General features: G+C 33.1%; 1 protein-coding gene across 5 annotated transcripts in view; it reads right to left on the bottom strand.

Annotated features, from left to right (window-relative positions):
• Positions 1–15,047, bottom strand: part of LOC106478257 (putative zinc metalloproteinase C607.06c) — a 19,549-nt gene extending 4,502 nt beyond the window's left edge. Inside the window, exons 1-7 of one of the 5 annotated variants that reach the window (XM_022381831.1) lie at positions 14,846–15,047; positions 10,583–10,692; positions 9,479–9,582; positions 6,823–7,848; positions 4,454–4,631; positions 2,698–2,839; positions 2,492–2,579 (exon numbers count right to left, since the gene is read on the bottom strand). In XM_022381831.1, coding sequence (XP_022237539.1) covers positions 2,492–2,579; positions 2,698–2,839; positions 4,454–4,631; positions 6,823–7,664 — 1,250 coding nt within the window. In that variant the 5' untranslated portion in view covers positions 7,665–7,848; positions 9,479–9,582; positions 10,583–10,692; positions 14,846–15,047. Of the gene's footprint in view, positions 1–2,491; positions 2,580–2,697; positions 2,840–4,453; positions 4,632–6,822; positions 7,849–9,478; positions 9,583–10,582; positions 10,693–14,091; positions 14,245–14,845 lie in introns of all 5 variants that reach the window. The other 4 variants (XM_022381830.1, XM_022381829.1, XM_022381833.1 and 1 more) reach the window with 4 other exon arrangements.
• Between the last annotated feature and the right edge of the window lie 3,506 nt (positions 15,048–18,553).

An 18,553-nucleotide genomic window follows, 5' to 3' on the forward strand; every position in this document is an offset into this window, starting at 1 on the left:
ACACACATACAGAATATAGATACACATACACATGCTAATGATAGAGGTGATCCAAACGAACCACCACTCAAGAACTAAGATGTTGCTCCTGAAGAAAGAGACTGGAAAATCCAGTGTACTGAAGTTCCAGATCCATTTGTTGCAATGGGACCACTGAAGGGATACCATGTGTCCTCATCCCAAAAAATTCAAGAGCCCACAACCTCAGAGATAGAACCTTCCTTGTAAGTAAGAGCCTGACTGCCCATTCCATAGCCTAGAAGAGCTGGATGGGAGGTGGCTGAGCCAGGTATAAAACATTGTGAAAACTTGTACAACCCAGCAGAAAACATATCATACTGATGCTAGCCAAAAAGACTAGATCCCTGAACTGCAGAACCTGATCTCTGTATATAAAACATAGCTAAAGGCAAGATGAATTCACTATGAGAATGTGGAGAGATGTTTCAGTAACCACAAACTAGGGCATCCATGGATCTGGTAAAGAATGCCAAGGTAGGGTGAGAAAGGACTCCATTGTGGACTGGGGAGAAATAAAGAATGAGTTGAAATGTGAAATAATAATGATCATTCATGAATTTCCCCATGTCTCAGGCACAACAAATAAACAGGAATAAAATCCAAGAAGAATGGGATCAACTGTCACTACCACCCCCATGATAAGTAACTCTGATAGCTGTGAAACAAAAATCCACACCCCACTGTGGTCAGGTGGAGGTTAGAAATACCACATGGCGAGAGGATAATGAAAGTGGAGAATTGAATGGAAAGACCAAACCTCCCCCCCCCCCCCCCCACGGTTGATACCAATGTCGTTGGTGTCAGTCAGCCCAAATGGAGTGGCCCTGAAACTAAGGTCAGAGTCTATTCAGCTGCTAGAGCCTGGAAGTGGAAAGCCAAAACAGGCAAACAGATAAATGAGGGCACAAGTTATATCTATCCTGTCATGTAATAAAGCAGTAAATCTCTCAGCATGAACTAGGTGAAGAATGAAAAACTAAATAGTCCCCCTCCCCAACCATTCCACCATCAAATGAGGAGTATACTTAAAGGCCACAGAGAAAAGCCCCTAAAGCTCATAACCCAAACTGAAGAAAAGGAGTAAGGGGTGGTTAATCCATATTGGACTCCTGAATAGCCAATTTAGTAAAGAAAAGCATAAAAAAAAATTTTCTCTCTAGAATAAGCAGGATCAACAAAAAGGCAACTTCAGAAGTTCCATAAGAAAAACACCTTCCAGGCCAAATATATGTTTTTATCTCCCAACAGGTCAAAACACTAACAGCCTCAATTGAGAGTGACCCCCCCCCTCAACCGTATATATATGCTAGATAACGAAGGAGGAATAGGGGAGGTCGGATGAACCGCTGTGCTAACAACAGTAATTCATACCCTCAAACATCACATCCAAAACTTTTTTTTTTAAAGGAAATTATAATTATATGGAAATTCACAAGGTGATGTGAAAATCGCAATCCATAATAGAATGAACCACAGCACTTCGTCAGATAAAACCGTGACCAATGCTTTGTCAAAAAAAAAGTGATTACATCATCTGAGTGAGGTGCTTATATACAGTGTCAGGATAGAGGGCACATTGATGCAGGTGGAGAAATTTGCAAATTAGATATTGCCAAGGGCATTTAAGTGGGTATAAAAGACTGGAGCATGCAAAAACCAATGCTTAAATAGGCAAAGCCAAGGTCGAGGAATAGCTAAAGTGTCAATGGAGGGTAAGTATGTTTTGGAATTTGTGTTTTATAAACATTTTAATGCTAACAAAACGATAAATATATCAGCTGAATTCTGGATTTATTTTCCTTCTCAAAATCTATTTGCCATAAAACTCCCTTCCTTTTCACGTGAATAGTAAATTTCTAGTTTTGTTATGATGTCAGAAACCTTTCTTGATCACATGCCTTCAAATAATCTTACTATATCATGGTTTTGCATTTTTTGTATGCTATTTTATTGGTTCCCATGTTTGTTTCTTTATTTTATTGAAGTAATTTCTTTGGCAGTTGCATTTTGCTTTATAAAAACCCATGCTTGTCATTTAAAACCATGAACTTAAAGATTAGTGAGAGGTCTTTTGGAAACAGCTGTACATAATTTCTAAAAGGAGCACAGAGGTATCTTTTATAAATAAAATGTAGTAAAATAAATATTATCTATTAATATTAGTTTTCACAATATATATTTCATTGCAAAATATCATTAAAAAAATGGGCTAGCATATGGCATCACTAAGCCTGCAGTTTGCTATTGCTTCCAAGCCAATGATTTGGGTGTATTGCATTGTGATACGTTATACAGCTACATCATGTAGTGGTGTATATTTCATATATTTTATTTTCAAACATAATTTAATTTAAGTTTAAAGACATTCAATGATTATTATGCTTTGTGACTGAAGTGTCCATATTTTAGATATACTACAACAGAGCTGGATTAAGTAATATTTATGAAAAAAGAAAAATTATTAAATTACTTGTGGAAATTCAACAGAACAGCACATGATCTTGACCAGAAAATCTCTTGACTCCACTGACAAATAGCTGAGCTGGTAGACAAGGAAACTATAGAAGAAAGAAGTGAAGATGCGTTGAACATTTAAATGTTAATGAATAAAATTGTTTGTACAAAAGAACACTGCATTGCACATGGTACATTTGTGATTTACATGAAACTCCTCACCTAAATCTCTGTAATCACTTTTAGAAACTCCATGAAAACCAGCTACTGTGTTGCTGTCAGGTGGTGTAACTGTTTCCCAACATAAGTTCTTTATTAATGGTACTTGGTTATGGACTTCAGTACAACTGGTTTTGCTTATTACCTACTAAGCAAAAATAAAACTTATCAGTATCTACTTTGAACAAGCATAGAATTGTTATTTATTACATGCTGTTAGTGCTAATTTTATAAGCAGAAAGCATAACTCATTCACAAATTGATCTGTACAAACATGATTCTCATTATTCATTAAAAACTTAAAGATTTATACATTTGATCAAGAAAAAATTCTAGGAATTTTCCAGAACTTACATCTTGATGTTGCTTTTTGATTCACAAAAAAAACAACAATCATTTACTCAAATCTATCAAGTTTTCTTTATGACTAAATTAATAATAGGAAAGCATGCACGTATTCCATCAGAATTTATTTTAACCAGACCTTATTGAAATGGGTGTACAGGTAAATGTTGAATGTATTAGAAAAAGTAGTTCTATACTTGAGCATTTCATTTCTACATGATGAGACAGGCCTTGGCATAATTTCAGCTACCTTCAGGTACAACTTATTGATGCTTAACATGTTTTACAAATTAAAATATTTTCAGTTATAGTTTTCAATATTTCATAACTTAAAAATCTATATTTTTAAAAGCTTTTACATATTTCTAGGTTGTTATTTTAGATAGTTCATCACATTTCATTACTTTTGTATATAGATAAATGCACAAAAGATAAAAAAAAAAGGTTGCTATATCAATTTTTGATTGGTCCACTGTAGTATTTAGACTGCTGATGCCTAGTACACCAACTGCATGTATTCAACACAACTGAAGTGCTGTAATATGACTGATTTTTGTAAGAAAAACACTAAGTTTGATTGGCTAACTTACAAAAAAGAACCAAGAAGCTTGTTCATTCATTTGTTGTTAAGCACAAAGCTACACAAAAGGCTACCTGTGCTGTGTCCATCACAGGTATTGAAACCTGGTTTTAGCATTATAAACCTCCAAACCAACTGCTGAATCACTAATGGGCCAAAATAATTGAAAATAAAGGGTTTAGGATGATGTTTTACTGTGCATTACAAATAATGTAGGCCATAAAACTAAATTTTTCAAATTCCATGACTTTCCAAGCCTAGAAATGAAGTTTCAGAATTCTATAACTTTCCAGTATTTTGAGGACCCATAAAAACCCTGTACACTATTTAAAATATCTAGAACTGATAGATGATACAACTGAAAATATACTTTATATGTCTTTTGACTCGCAACATTATAGCTTTGAAAACTAATTGGAAAAGTTGAGAATTATTTCCTCTAGGAACTCTCAGAAGTTCTTATTAATAGTTGTTTTACAACACTTCAAAAATGTACATCTGGTGTTTCCACAATTATAAATTTCTTACAATCTAACAAAGTATCATGACTTAGTTCAGTAAAGTCCTATAGAATTTCACTCTCTGATGAATTAAAATAACTATAATCTTTTACAGACAGCATTAATCACTTTACCATGTCAGAAGGATGTATATTAATATCATTATTTCTACATTTGATTTCTTTATACTTTGATAAACTACTTAAGGCTAAAGTTCATATTCTTTACATGCAACATGGTAGTTGAGTATTTTTTACTAGCTTTAAATGTATAGTTTTTACCATGCATTGGTAAAAGCATGCATGTGAACAAAATTTTTATGTGTAGTTACTACCTTCATATCGTCTTGTACATTTGGTTGACAACATTTATCTTGAACAGTAAAAAATTTGTAAATGTCATCAAACCCCCTTCCCATGATGCCATATGTGGAATGACCCAAGTCAAATGTATGACCTAGTTCATGTAGAGTTGCTCCGAGACCAGTAGAGTAACAAGCCCAATGAGTTCCTCTGTAAATAATGAAATACATTTAAATAAAGCTACTAGTATTAATGAAGGAATGAAGAGAAAAGTGTAACCATTTTAACCATCTGCACAAATAAAGAGCACAAGGTCACACCTGAAGACACCAACATATCAGCTTAACATAAGAAATATATTACATGTAAGAACTCATGCTCATTTCTGACAAATGCTTTACTATTATGTTTGGCAAAAACATTAAGAAAAATTGCATATTCATATATATGCACATTAATACCTTTTTTAATTATATATATATACAGAGAAATGGAAATAGTCAAGGAAATACAAGTAGTATACATTCTGAAATCACAAACAATTAGTTATTGCAACTACATAATAATTTTTTATGCTTGTTTTCTTGCTGCCATACAATTTAACAATTTCAGTATTTCCATAACTTTTTTGTTATTATATATATATGTATGTGTGTGTGTGTGTGTTTCTTTCTACATATACACACATACATACATGAGAAGCATATGTGTAAATTTTGAAGTGAATTCACAACATGACTGTGAGCAAGAGGTTATTACAAGCATTTTCAATAGATACTAAGCTGCATAGTGCTTATTAAGTTCACTAATAAAACTCCTAAACTGTATCCAATAATGAAAATTTCTTGTGAAAGCTATATGAAAAAATTTCTTACTAATATAATGAACCCAATACTTTTATAAAATCAATGTCTTCAGTATATAAACCATCTGGTATGTTCCAGAATGAAATATCTGAAACAATATATTCTAAAAACATAACTGGATATTTTCTTTTATGCAATTAGCACTAATTTTTAATATCCAAGTTTTCATTGTTAAAAATAAAGGTGCATAACTAGCCATTCAAGATGCATAATTTTGCAATCTGTATCATAATAATTGTTATTTGTATTGAGAATAAATTCTACCCTCGTTGTTAAATCCCTTTTAAAGAGGAATCAATCATTCTGGTTGCCTTGTATGAAATACCAATGAGTCTTTGTTTGGAGTACTTAGTGTTTCCGGTTTCAACACTCTTAAGACAGGACTGATACCAACATGTTTGAAAGAGTTCAAAGAAAAGCTCCTTGAATGATTCCTGGCTTAATTCATTTAAAGTACTAAGCTTTGAGTCTTTGACTCGTTTTCTTTGGAGTGCAGAAGAAATTAGGAAGGACTTAAGTTTTCATTCAAGTGTTCAAAATTATTAGCCAAGTAATCTATTTAATTGATAAACTGAGAGAGTTGGAAAGACAAATGTGAATATTAGGATGATAGTTTTAAGATTTGGATGCTTAGGGTCAAACTTATTTTTTTGATAGCCCTTCTGTGTTCTGGAGAAAATAAGTCCAAAACTCTAACTCCTCTCCTACATACAGTTTAAATATAAATACAGGAATCATTCTCAATGTTATCTACGCACTCTTTCCAGCATACTGATATATTTCATATTGCAAGAGAACAGAAAGAGCAAAAAGTAATTCAAATTAGACCTCACACGATACGTGAAGAACACATGTAATGTTGACTACACTTCATGAGATACATGTGTAAAATATTTGTAATTTGGATAACACCTCATAAGATACATGTGAAGAACATGTGCAATGTGGATAAGACCTCATGAGTTATATGTGAAGAACACGTGTAATGTGGATAAGACCTCACCAGATACATGTGAAGGATGTGTAATGTGGATAAGACCTCATGAGTTATATGTGAAGAACACATGTAATGTGGATAAGACCTCACCAGGTACATGTGAAGGACGTGTAATGTGGATAAGACCTCACAAATTACATGTGAAGAAAATGTGTAATGTGGATAAGACCTCATGAGTTATATGTGAAGAACACAAGTAATGTGGATAAGACCTCATGAGTTACATGTGAAGAACATGTATAATGTGGCTATAGAGTTGGGCAATTAATGGATTTTTATAATTAATCTATTTTTATATGATACTTGGATAGCTGGAATAACTGAAAATAGTAATAATCAAAAGATTGATTAGTTGATTATTTTCTTAAGTTATGACACTACCCAATTAAACTGAACAACTTTGAATTAAACAAAAATAATACAGAGAAATCATAATGACCATATTTTGATTACTTGGATAGTTGGATTAATTGAAAACAGTGTATAAATTTTAAATTTCTAAAACATTTTGATGTGAAAGTTTTCATAACTTTCTTACCTCAAACCACTGTCATCCATAAGTTCCTTCTTGTTGATTTTTCGATTATCATTAAAACGCCATTTCAGTTCTTCTAGATTTTGAGCCCAAGTGTGAAGACATCCTGTCCCGAGTAGAGCTAAGCCACTTGCACCAAGTGCAACATGACCTTTGACAAGGTCAAGCACTTCTGAGTGGTTGCTAGGAATGATACCATTTGAGTTCTGATATCTTGTGAATGATAAGAATGCCAAAAACTTGCAATTGTCATTTCTTAAAGAGCTGTTCATCAATTCTTTGGCAAAATGGCTCCACAATGCTTCCCCCTTCAACTGTTGAGCTTCCAATACTGTTAATGAAGATGTGAACACATAACAGATTGGCTTGTTGTTTTCATCTTCCTCCAAGTGGAACGTTTTTGCTGGAAAACCCTGTTCTTTCATTTTCTCTGCTGTGAACGTCTGCAAAAGCTGAGCTCCCAAAGATATCCTTGAACAAGCACTTGAAACAGAGTTGTTTTCCTCTGAAGGAGCTTGAAACTGACCATCATCATCTTTACATTTTATATAAACTAGTCTTACAAATTTTTTATTAACAGATGCCGTATACTTTAAGTTAAAGGGAATTTCGTGCTTGCCACAATGCAAAATAAAACTGTTATCCCCACATTTAAGAGGAAGTAGAACTTTGAAATGTGTTGACCCAGCTGTTAGATATATATCTTCTCTTTTGATAGAATGTGTTTGCTCTTTTCTTTCAATTCTAATATCAAGTAAATCATTATGAATGCCTTCAATAAAAGCTAAGGGGTGGAAGATTTCAGACTCCTTTAAAAAATTTCTATTTAACTTATTTTCCAACATACTAAGAAAAGTGCAAAAAACCTAACAGATATATATCACAATAATAAACACTTTACAGATACTGTCATTAAATATTGTACAGATGTACAGCTTTAAAAACAGGTAAATTTAATTTTCTATACACATAAAAAATGTTAATAATGGATGAAATTTGAAGCGTCTGGGTGTGATTGCTCCAACTGTCCTGTAAGAGAAAAATAAAAGTTTGTTAGCTTTCAATGTTAACATTATTTTCTGTACCTAAAATATATATTTCAGATAGATACCTCCTTGCACAACAAAGAACTATTACTTTACACCACTGCCATGAAGATTTTTTATGCATGCCACAAGCTTTGAAAAAAGCTCCCCCTACATGTATTAGCATGGACTGTGACAGTCTACAGTTTAATAATCATTAGATTGCAGCCATCCACCAATAGAAGAGTAACACATCTTTCATGCACATTAGCTCCATGAGCACTAGCACTGGGACAAAGGCTCAATCTTGATGAGGCAAAAGAAATACTGGAAGTGGGAAGGAAGGGTGGGAAGTTTTCCAAGGAGGTGAAGTACCTACCTGAAACACATTTTCAGGTAAGAAAAAATTTTAACTTCAGAAAAAGTATAGTGAACTCTTTTACAGAACGAAGAGCTAGAATGCCACATTAATAAGATGGTGGAGTGGCCACTTTGGAGAAAGAAATTACTAAGATGAGCTCCTTTCTAGACAAGATCCTTCTCATGCAATGAATACTCTTGTTGAATATTGTCAAAATAACCCTTTGGTAAAAAAAAAAATTATTAATTGTATGAAGTATGAATGAGGTAACAACAAACAGTCCATAAAGAACACAATAGATGATCTGGGTCATAATGGTCATACAAGAAAAAAAAAAGAAGAAGAGCTGTAAAGAAAAAGAAACATGGTGATGTCCCTGGTACAAAAATACAAGAAACCATAGTGAGAAGAGATGACTGCTAACAAATTGAATCAGCTCAAGATTCCAAAGTATAAGAAACACTCCAATGAATTTCATCACAGAGAAACAGTGCAAAAGAGAAATCCATGATAGAAGATTTAGAAAGGTGAATATCATTAAGTAAACCATCCTGATAATATACATCTCAGAAACAAAGAAACCAAATGAACTGTGGCACAACAGAAGAACAAATTGAAGGCAAGTTGAAAAAAACAGGTGTGTACAAATTTTCCCAGTAAAACTGAAAGAATTATGATTTAAAGCCTCAAAAGAAGATGAAGCAAAAGAAGATAGTAAAGAATTTGAATATGTACGAGATCAAGATGAGCAGAAAGGAAGTGAGAGAGAGAAGAAAAAAAGAAAAAAAAAGGTGATATAGGGGTGGGAACTTTGTTCAATATTGTTGGTGTGTGCAAAAATCTCCATGGCAATGGTGCTAAATCTGTTTGATGTGAAGAGAGGTGGGTGTATGTTTTAGAAATTGCAAATACTGTAACACAAAAATATATTTTGTTAAATACATATATTTCTGTATTTTAATTTCTTAAAATTTCTGACAACAATTTCAGAAGCCAAACAAGTTATTAATAATTGTGCAAAACTCAAAACTATTACATATCATTCTTGTTTATAACCTACAGAACCCAGAATATCCAGGCTTTGAGTAGCTTAACACTAGTAAATTACAATATTTTAATGTGTCTCAAATAGATGATCTGTTAATTGTAGTATAAGATAGATTCAAATTCAAACGTAACAAAAATCTAATTCAATTTCAAATATAACTAAACTTACTGTCACAAAAAAAAACCCTCAGTAAAAAACATTTTTATATAGGTAGAAGTTTCAAACCTATAGCATCTGTGCCAGGAGTACAATTAAGTCTACTTCCTTTGGCATATAGTGTAGAGTGACCAATTTCCTAAATGAAAATTGTAGCAGTCCAGCTCTTGCCCCTAATTTCAAAATGGTTATTACTAATTTGAAATAAGTTAACTTTTATTTAACATATTTTAAACTTATTCAATATTTCCAAATATATGAACATTGGCATTGTTTTTGTAATAATTTCAACTATGATTTTTGGTGATAGATACAAAACAACAGTAATCAAAATATACATCAAGGAAATCTTTAATTATTCACTTTATTCAATCCATCTTAAAATAGGTTACTTCATACCTGGATCTATTGAAGAATCCTTAACATTTTCAAACATACTACTTTTAGGTTTAGCATTACTTTGAAGCTTTTTCTACATATTTTTATGAAAAATGAATGGAATGTAAAAGTTCTGTTGTTTTTTCTTCATTAACAAGTCATAGAATTCAATACACAACTGTGTAAAGCATATTTTGACAATGAGCAATGCCTTAACAGTCTCCACAGACCTAGGTTTCTCACCAAGTTCAGACAGAACTTTTGAGAGTTCGGCAGCAGGAGAGTAAATGTTACAAGAATGAGCAAGTCAAGTAGGCCTATTAGATTCATGATTCAATGTCAATGACAGTTTAATGTTTTTACCATAAAACCAGGATGTTTTGTGCATCATCCCAAGAACTTTTCTTGAGACACTGGGACAAACTACACAAAAACAGAACTGTTCTAGCAAAACCAGGATGTCTGGTCAGCCTAATGTAGTAATGTCATACATATATTTGATTTAAAAAAAAACACTTAAATTTCATCACAAGCCAAAAATATAATACCACTGTTCAAATATTGTGGGTAAAGCAGCTTGTGTTAATAAATCTATAGCATACTATTCATATAGAAGTCAACTCTAAACTTATTTTGGTATAATTTTGTCTCTTAGTACTAAAATACATTTGCAATCCCTGGTTAACTGATTATCGTTACTGCTTTAACATAGCAAATATACAAAAAAGGATCATTTAGTCATTCTAGGCAACACCTGTAAATCTACCCTCAAGAAAAAAAAAACAAATTTCAGACCTAGATTAACCTCTTGTTTTCAGGAAATCATTGATTTTTCTCTTGAACACTTGTTAGGTGTGCAAGCCTCCAAAAATTCTGATGGCAATTCTTTTCATAAGCTTATCTCCCTAAAATAAAAATAAAACAGTTTTACTGGAGCCAAGCTTCCCTTCTCCAGAACTTAAACTCATATATTATTGCCTTACTATCTTCAGCACAAAGAAATCAGACAGCTTTAACCTCTCAATCTCAAGTCATCAAGGCAGTGCTTTGTTACTAGTAGCAAAGCCAATAGAATTTTAGGATTTATTTATAGACAAGTTGATTAGAAAGTTGAAATAAGTAAATATCTATTTATATAAACCACTAGTTAAACCTTAATTGGAATAATGAATACAGATATGGAAAAGACAGGCTAGGCTCCAGATAAGACAAGTTTATTTTCCTAACAGGGTGATAGACTTATAGAATGAGTTGCTATTGACAGTAGAGGAGGCTAGCACATTACAGGAGTTTCAAAAGAGGAATGAGTGACTTTCTGAAAAGTAAAAGGACGGTTTAAATTTTTACTCTTCTCAAGGGTTGGTGTAGAAGGACAATCTTGAAAGACTGTATGGTTCTTTGTTATCCATAGGTTATGTTACAATTCTATTGTTAGTTCACTATACAGCTAGACACAGAGTACCACCTCAAGAGCTTGGGTGCTTTATTTCTCACTGTGCCAAAATCCTTTAATTCGGTCATGCTATTGAGTTACAATTCATATGAAACATGTGATCCAAATTACAATAACCTAAATGCATTATCAAACACTTAACTATAATAAACTATTTTTCCAACTTAAGTGATTCTGTACTACCTAAACATCCTCAATACAGCTAGAAATACCCAAGAGTTTAAATGTCATCAGTAAACTTTACTAATTATACCCTATCAATATCATTAATTTAAGTAAGAAAAAGCAGAGACCCAAGCACTGACCACTGAGACCCAAAGGCACTTGTAACAAAGGTCCTGTTTGATTGGATTCAATTAATAAAAACTTTTTGCTTTCCCTCACCCAGTCACTTTTCAATCCATTAATTAATTTCTCCCCCACTAATATGATGTGCTTAACTAATCTTCTATGTGGCACCTTATCAAAAGCCTTTTGAAAATATAACTATACTAAATACATAGCCACACCATTTCAGTTATCCAGGAAAGTTCCTTAAGCCATTCAAGCAATGTGTAGAATTATACATGGACTTTTCTCTACATTGAAATACTTTTATTTACAAGCTTTTGGCCCTCTTATGAGAACCTTGAACAGGCAACAATGTATTGAACAATAAAAATTCATTAAACTGTGGAACACTGCTTTAAAATAGGAATCTAGGTAACAGTCGTAACAATAATTGATATCTCGTATTAAAGTTATAAAACATATAGAATTATGATGAGTATAGAACATAAATCAATTGCTTGGATATAATAAACATAAAGGAATTTTACAACTTCAAATTATACATGGTAAAATTAAAGGTTTAATTTTACATGTAAACCATGACAAATAATATGTTTTATGTTTTTTATTAGTGGTTTCTATGCAGTATTGAGTAGTACTGGCTGTTGTTTTGATTAATACCCATTGGTGGTCCACTGTTTTGTGCTTGGATGGCAATACGTTCTTCATTTTTCTATGTTTAGTGTTTTCTTTTCTGTCTATTATTTTGACATCTTTAGGTCTTTTATATGGTCATTTTCCTGAACATTAAAAGCTACAGCTGATGTGTTTATAGCACAGGTCTTAATATCTCTTTGTATCTTATCTGTAATAGATGTTGTGTTTCAGACAAATCAAGGAAGTATTGCCATCCAAGCACAAGATGGTGGACCACCAGTGGGTATAAATCAAAACATCAGCCAACAACTACTCAATGCTGCCTGGAAACCACTAATAACAGATATAAAATATATTATTTGTCATGGTTTAATTGTAAAATTAAACCTTTAAATTTTATTGCTCATTACATTGTTACCTGATGAAGTCTCTAATAAGAGATCAGTAAGCTCACAAATAAAAGTGTTTTAACTTAGAAAAAGTCTGTGTATAATTCTACATATTAATTTACCTGTGTTATGAGTCTTCTCAATTCATGCAGTGGTAGGACAAATAGGCTTTTAGGTTATATTTACAGAAATATTGAATATAATTCTAAAGATGTTATAATGTCAATGTAGAGGTCACTGGTTAGGCCTCCTTTGGACTTTGGAGTACTTTATTCAGTTTTGGACTCCTTACCATAGAAATGGCAAGGAATTTTTAGAAAGGATTCAAAGAAGGGCTATGATACCTGGGATGGAAAGGTTGTCATACAAGGACAGGTTAAGATCCCCAAAATAGTTTTCTTTTCAACAAATTTATGATTTTTAAGGGAACTGATAATGTTGCTCATTATCTTTTGTTTCTTTGTAATTAATGATGATAGTGGTAGAACTAGGAGATACAAGTATAAATTTTAGCAGAGTATAAGTGATCTTAAACTAGGAATTTTATTCTTTAAGAGGGGGTTGGCATTTGGAATAGGTTACCTTCAGATGTGATGGATGCAGTGAATTTAAGGGAGCTTAAGGAAAGGCTTCATAAATATTTAAGTAATAAGAGCTGGCTCTGGTTTTTTGAGATTAGTGAATAAGACAGTCAAGATGGACCAATAAGTCCTTTGTTGTCCATAAATTTTATGTTATATTATGCTAATATCCTAAAAAAATAGCAGATTAAGAAAAAGCAAGATTCTCCTTTAATGAATCTATATAGCTCTTTTCATATATAAAAACATATATTTATTTTTATGATATTTCACTAAATTATTTTCCAAAGCTTATTGTTTTTATTAAAATCTAAACTTTTTGCATGACAGAAGTAAGACTAAAAACCTATATTTTCCAGGAAAACTACAGTCACCCTCTTTAAAAACATGAGTAATATTAGCAACTCTCCAATCCTCAGGCACCTGCCCATTGTCTCTTGCACTACCAAATGTGAGAGAGAAAAACTTGTACATCTGATATCAGATCTCTTTTTAAAACCCTAGAAAAAAAACACTGTCTAGTCACAGAATGTTACCTGTTTATAACCTCTTAATCATTTTATTTACTATCTAAAGGTTAATATCTACATCATTCATACAAGTTTCAATATTTTCCACAGAAAGCTCAGGGTCAAGAATATTACTTAATAATATCCTCTGCTGTAAAAATAGAAGGGAACATTTGAAAACTCTGCCATCTCAAAGTCCTCAGCAAAAACCTTGTCATCTGCATCTTTGTTAATTGGTCCAATCACTAATTAAACATCCTGTTTGCATTTGACACACTTAAAAAATAAATCACTGCTATAACTGTTAATTATTATCAGATAGCTGTTTCTCATAAACATTTATTGGCTTCCTAACTTACTTTTAAGCAAATCATTATCTTTCCTATAGTTCTGTATATCTTCCAGTTCCATCTTGTATATATCAATATAAACTTCTTAAACTTACATTACTTATCCCTGATTTTCTCCTTTATCAGTTTATGGCCAACATAACCCAATGAAGTTTTGGTTTCCCTGTTATCCTTATCTTCTTAACAAAACTGGTTGTCCTACTAAAATGCACCCACTAAGTTTCTCGCTTTAGTATTACTGAAAAAGACTGTATATATGATGCAAGGTTAAAGTTAATGTATTAAATATAAAACACTGAATTCCTAATATCCCACCATGTTGCATTCTTAAGTCTTAAGTTAAGGTCTTAGTGAGATCATACATTCTAATAGTAATAATAAAGAATTACATATTTTAAAACTTGTTAACTACAAATGAGTATAAATAACATACACTGATGATACAGTGTTAAAATAAACTATTTCTAGTATAGCTAAGCTTTATATTGTTTATAAATTTTACTCGATATACATGCTTATAAGTTATACAAAAAAAATTAAATTAAACCCTACATAGTAGTACGATACCTACATAGGGCTACAAAAAGTTGAAAAACGAACACCTTGGTCCAAATTCCAAAGCGTATTTATTTTATGACCCAAACCGGTAATACGTCAATTTCTTACTCTTAATACTTGTATTAAGTTATAAGTTGTAATATTATGCGTTAATTATAGACGATAACTTAGCTTACTTTACATTTTTTCATTTAAGGCCCTTGACACACAAAAATATAACTTTATTTAATTCACACTGGAAACTGAAATGAAGCCAAACCCTCAATTAATATTTTATAATTTATGACTCACCTTGGCTTGAGTTGAATTGATACAACTTCTTCAATTCTCTCTGAAATTAATTTCGCTAGAACTAGCTTTCTTAATGATGAAGATATACTACACCCTATATAGACCTACTTTTGTCTTTCTCACTCTCTGTATCTATCGCAGGTTTATATTATTATTATTATAAACTTTTTAAATTCGAGGTCAATGATATCTCTCATGCCAATATCACTCCGTGATACGATAGTGACATCTACTGTAAAGAAGATTTTGAAAATACAAACAAGCACCATATATCCTATCGTATTATATATATTATTTTATAATAAGTATTTGCATTTTTACTTTTTAACGTTATTTTTAACATGTAAAACTGATATTAAAAACCTTATAAATAAGGTAATAATGATGTAAATTGCATACAACTTCAATTTTTCTATAACTTTGTTAGGAGTTTTTGTTTGTTTGTAGTTAAGCACAAAGCTACACAATGGTTTCTAGCGTTGTAATTCTGCAGACATACCGATGAGCCTCTGGGGCTGTTGGGAAGTTAACAGTGAAGTTGTAAAGTTTGTATGTGTAGTTTGTAGGTTAGAGAAAACTGAGGGCTGTTTAAGTAGGATAGAGGTAATGGAAAAGTAGAAAGATAAGTTGCGGGAGGTGGCAGCAGGATTTAGACAGTAAAGTGAACTTTTGTACGCTAAAGATACTGGGGCTAGTGATGACTTTCGGGAGGTTGGAAGCAATAATAATAGGGCTAATGATGATAGATTTAATTATAAAGAGTAAGCTTTGGTAAATAACAGATTTCAGCCTTTGGCTTGTCTAGATGATTAATTTGAGAAAAGAAAAATAACATAAGGGACGGATAGGGATGAGAATGAGAAAATTAGAGATTGAAATTGTTATAGACTTATAGGAGATTTTTTAGTATGGCATGTGGATAAGATAGCCTATGTGGTAAATAGAGAGAAAGGAGTTAGATTATGCTATCCATGAGCAGAGGTGGGAGATATAACGGAAAGAGCAAGTGATATACACTAGTTAAGGGCGCTACTAGTGATACAGTCTATGTAGTGCACCAAAGAGCTAATGATGTAGGGAGGGGTACATCAAAAGGCGTATTTGTTAAGTATAAAGCATTAATAAAGGCATTAAAGGAAAAGGGCCGTAATAACTTAATTCTATCAGGATACCGCCAAGACTTAACTGCGAAGATGAAATTATAAGTAGGTCACTGAGGCTGAATACTACTTATGTAAATATGTAAGGAAGAGCAGGCTGACTTATTGTATTTATGGAATCAGTTCAATAGGAAAAGGGAGCTTTTTGGAATGGATGCTTTACATTTAAATAGAGTAGGGGGTTGGCTTGTTTGCAAAGACTATTAATTCAACTGTAAGGGAAACTTTAAACTAGGATTAAACAGTAGAAAGGACCAGAATAATGAAGAAAAAATACGATGTATAGAGGAATATACTATGGGAACAAAGTACAAAAATAGTTTTAATAGTAGACTTAGATTAGTGTAATACTAGAAATATAAGAAACATAGTCTAGTCTAGGTACCATGTTCATCTAGGGCATTGGTGAGCATGGTCTTCCACTGACCCCTGTATGCCGTTGATCTTATCATTTCTATAGTGGTAATTCCTAGTTTCTTGTCAATTGTTGATAGCAGCATCTGTCTTTGTCTTCTTTTACTTTTCTTTCCTGGTATTTTTCCTGTCATAATGATCTTTTCGATATCTCCTTTTCTCAGGATATGTCCTATAAAACCCCATTGTCTCTTTTTTAAATTTTCCCACAACATCCTTTTTGTCTTGGCCTTCTTTAGAACGACTTCATTATTTGTATGAGTGTTCCATGATATTGTAAGCATTCGTCTTAGGAACCTAATTGCTACTGCATTGATGCATTTCTTTAAGAAATATAATGGGTAACTTTAGAGCAATGGTTGAAACAGAGGATTTTGATATAGCATTATATGTAAAATGTGAGTTCCAGGATATGAAAGTTAATAGCAATGAGGTTGAATTTATTTGGATTTCTGTTAGTGGTTGTAAGAGGAGAAGGCTTTCAGTTGGAATTTGTTACAGACTGTCAAGTTTTATGTGTGTATGGGCCGGATTCTTTACAGTAGATGTCTGTGACTTGTTGGCAGTAAATTTCAACAACAAACAAACAGCACACTTTTGGACAGCCTACTTTGCAAAAAACTTCCAGAAGGGCTTCTGCTACTCTCCCCATCTTCGGCAGTACTATGGCTTCTGGGTAAAATGTCAAATGGTCAGCTAATATCGGCATGTACCAGTTGCCCTTGTCGAATACAGGTGGCAGTAGTCCACAGCTACTCTGCTGAATGGCTTTTCTATGAGAGATATCTCAACAGTGGCACTTTGGCTATTTTCCCACTATGCACCATCCTTTGGCAGATGTCACAAGATCTACAGAATCTGGTCACATCTCTGATGACCCCTGGCCAATGGAAGTTGCTTGTGATTCTGTCTGCCATCTTCTTCACTCCTAGGTGTCTTCCCATAATCGACTCATGAGCCAACTTCATTACTTGAGTCTGGTATTCTGTTGATATTATGATCTGTTTAACTTCCCCAGTAGAACTGCCTTGATAGACCTGATACAGCACTCCCCGTGGGTCCTCTATTCTGTTAGTTTATTTTGAATTTGTATCGTGCTCGACTTTCTTCCTGGCACTATCACAAAGTTTCTGCAGTGAAGGGTCCTTCTTCTGTGCTTCCTTCAGTTCACGTAGACCTACATTCGGGATAGCACGTTTTGAAGCTTGCAGGAGCTTGCTGTCTTGCTTACTTTTCTTCTCTTTGGCTCTCTTGATGACTGCAAATGTCTCATCACTCTCCTTTCTATCTGGTTCCTCCAATCTTCTACTGCCTGGTATATTACCAATCATCAAGTCATAGATGGATGCCTTCATACACATGACCTTAAGGTATACCACGTAGTATGAAATGTTCACCTTTATTCTTGCTATGAGAAATTTTCTCACTGTACCATCAGTCAGCATACACAGATATATTTTGTCCATTTATCTGGTTATCAGATACTAGGCTGGTTCTCATTGCAGCACCCATTGTCTCCCAGGGCATTCACTTTCTTTTCCCCAACATTGACTTTACCTACTGGCATGTTATGGTTTGTTGGCACCTCTCGATGTTTGTCACAAGCACCAAGAACCACTGGTACTGTTGAGTCTTCTTATATAATTATACAGTTGATTGTTATTAATAGGAGTCTTCTTATATAATTATACAGTTGATTGTTATCAATAGAAGTCTTCTTATATAATTATACAGTGATTGTTATCAATGGGAGTCTTCTTATATAATTATACAGTTGCTATCTTGAGCTGACCATTAATCATACACTGTTTAATCATGATGATAACACTTTTTTCTTTTGGTGAATCTGACGATTTGTCTCTATTATGTTTCTTCTGGCAGCAGCATCCATGGTGACAGTCCCTTTTTTATTGTTTCTTGTCAGCACCATCTTTGTATGCAGCTCCAGCTGCTTTATGTTGAGCTTTCTGCAGTTGCTTGTTGGTGATAGACTTGTACTCACTCGCAATGTGCCCCATTTTATAACAAGCATAGCATCTCTTCTCCCATTTGTCTGTTGACTTCTAGTCACCTTTGGTGGCATCCTGCTTCTGGTAAGCCACCCCAGTTTTGACTTTGACTGGTTATTCTTGGA

The sequence above is a fragment of the Limulus polyphemus genome, unplaced genomic scaffold (genome assembly GCF_000517525.1).
Source record: "Limulus polyphemus unplaced genomic scaffold, Limulus_polyphemus-2.1.2 Scaffold194, whole genome shotgun sequence".
NCBI lineage: Eukaryota > Metazoa > Arthropoda > Merostomata > Xiphosura > Limulidae > Limulus > Limulus polyphemus.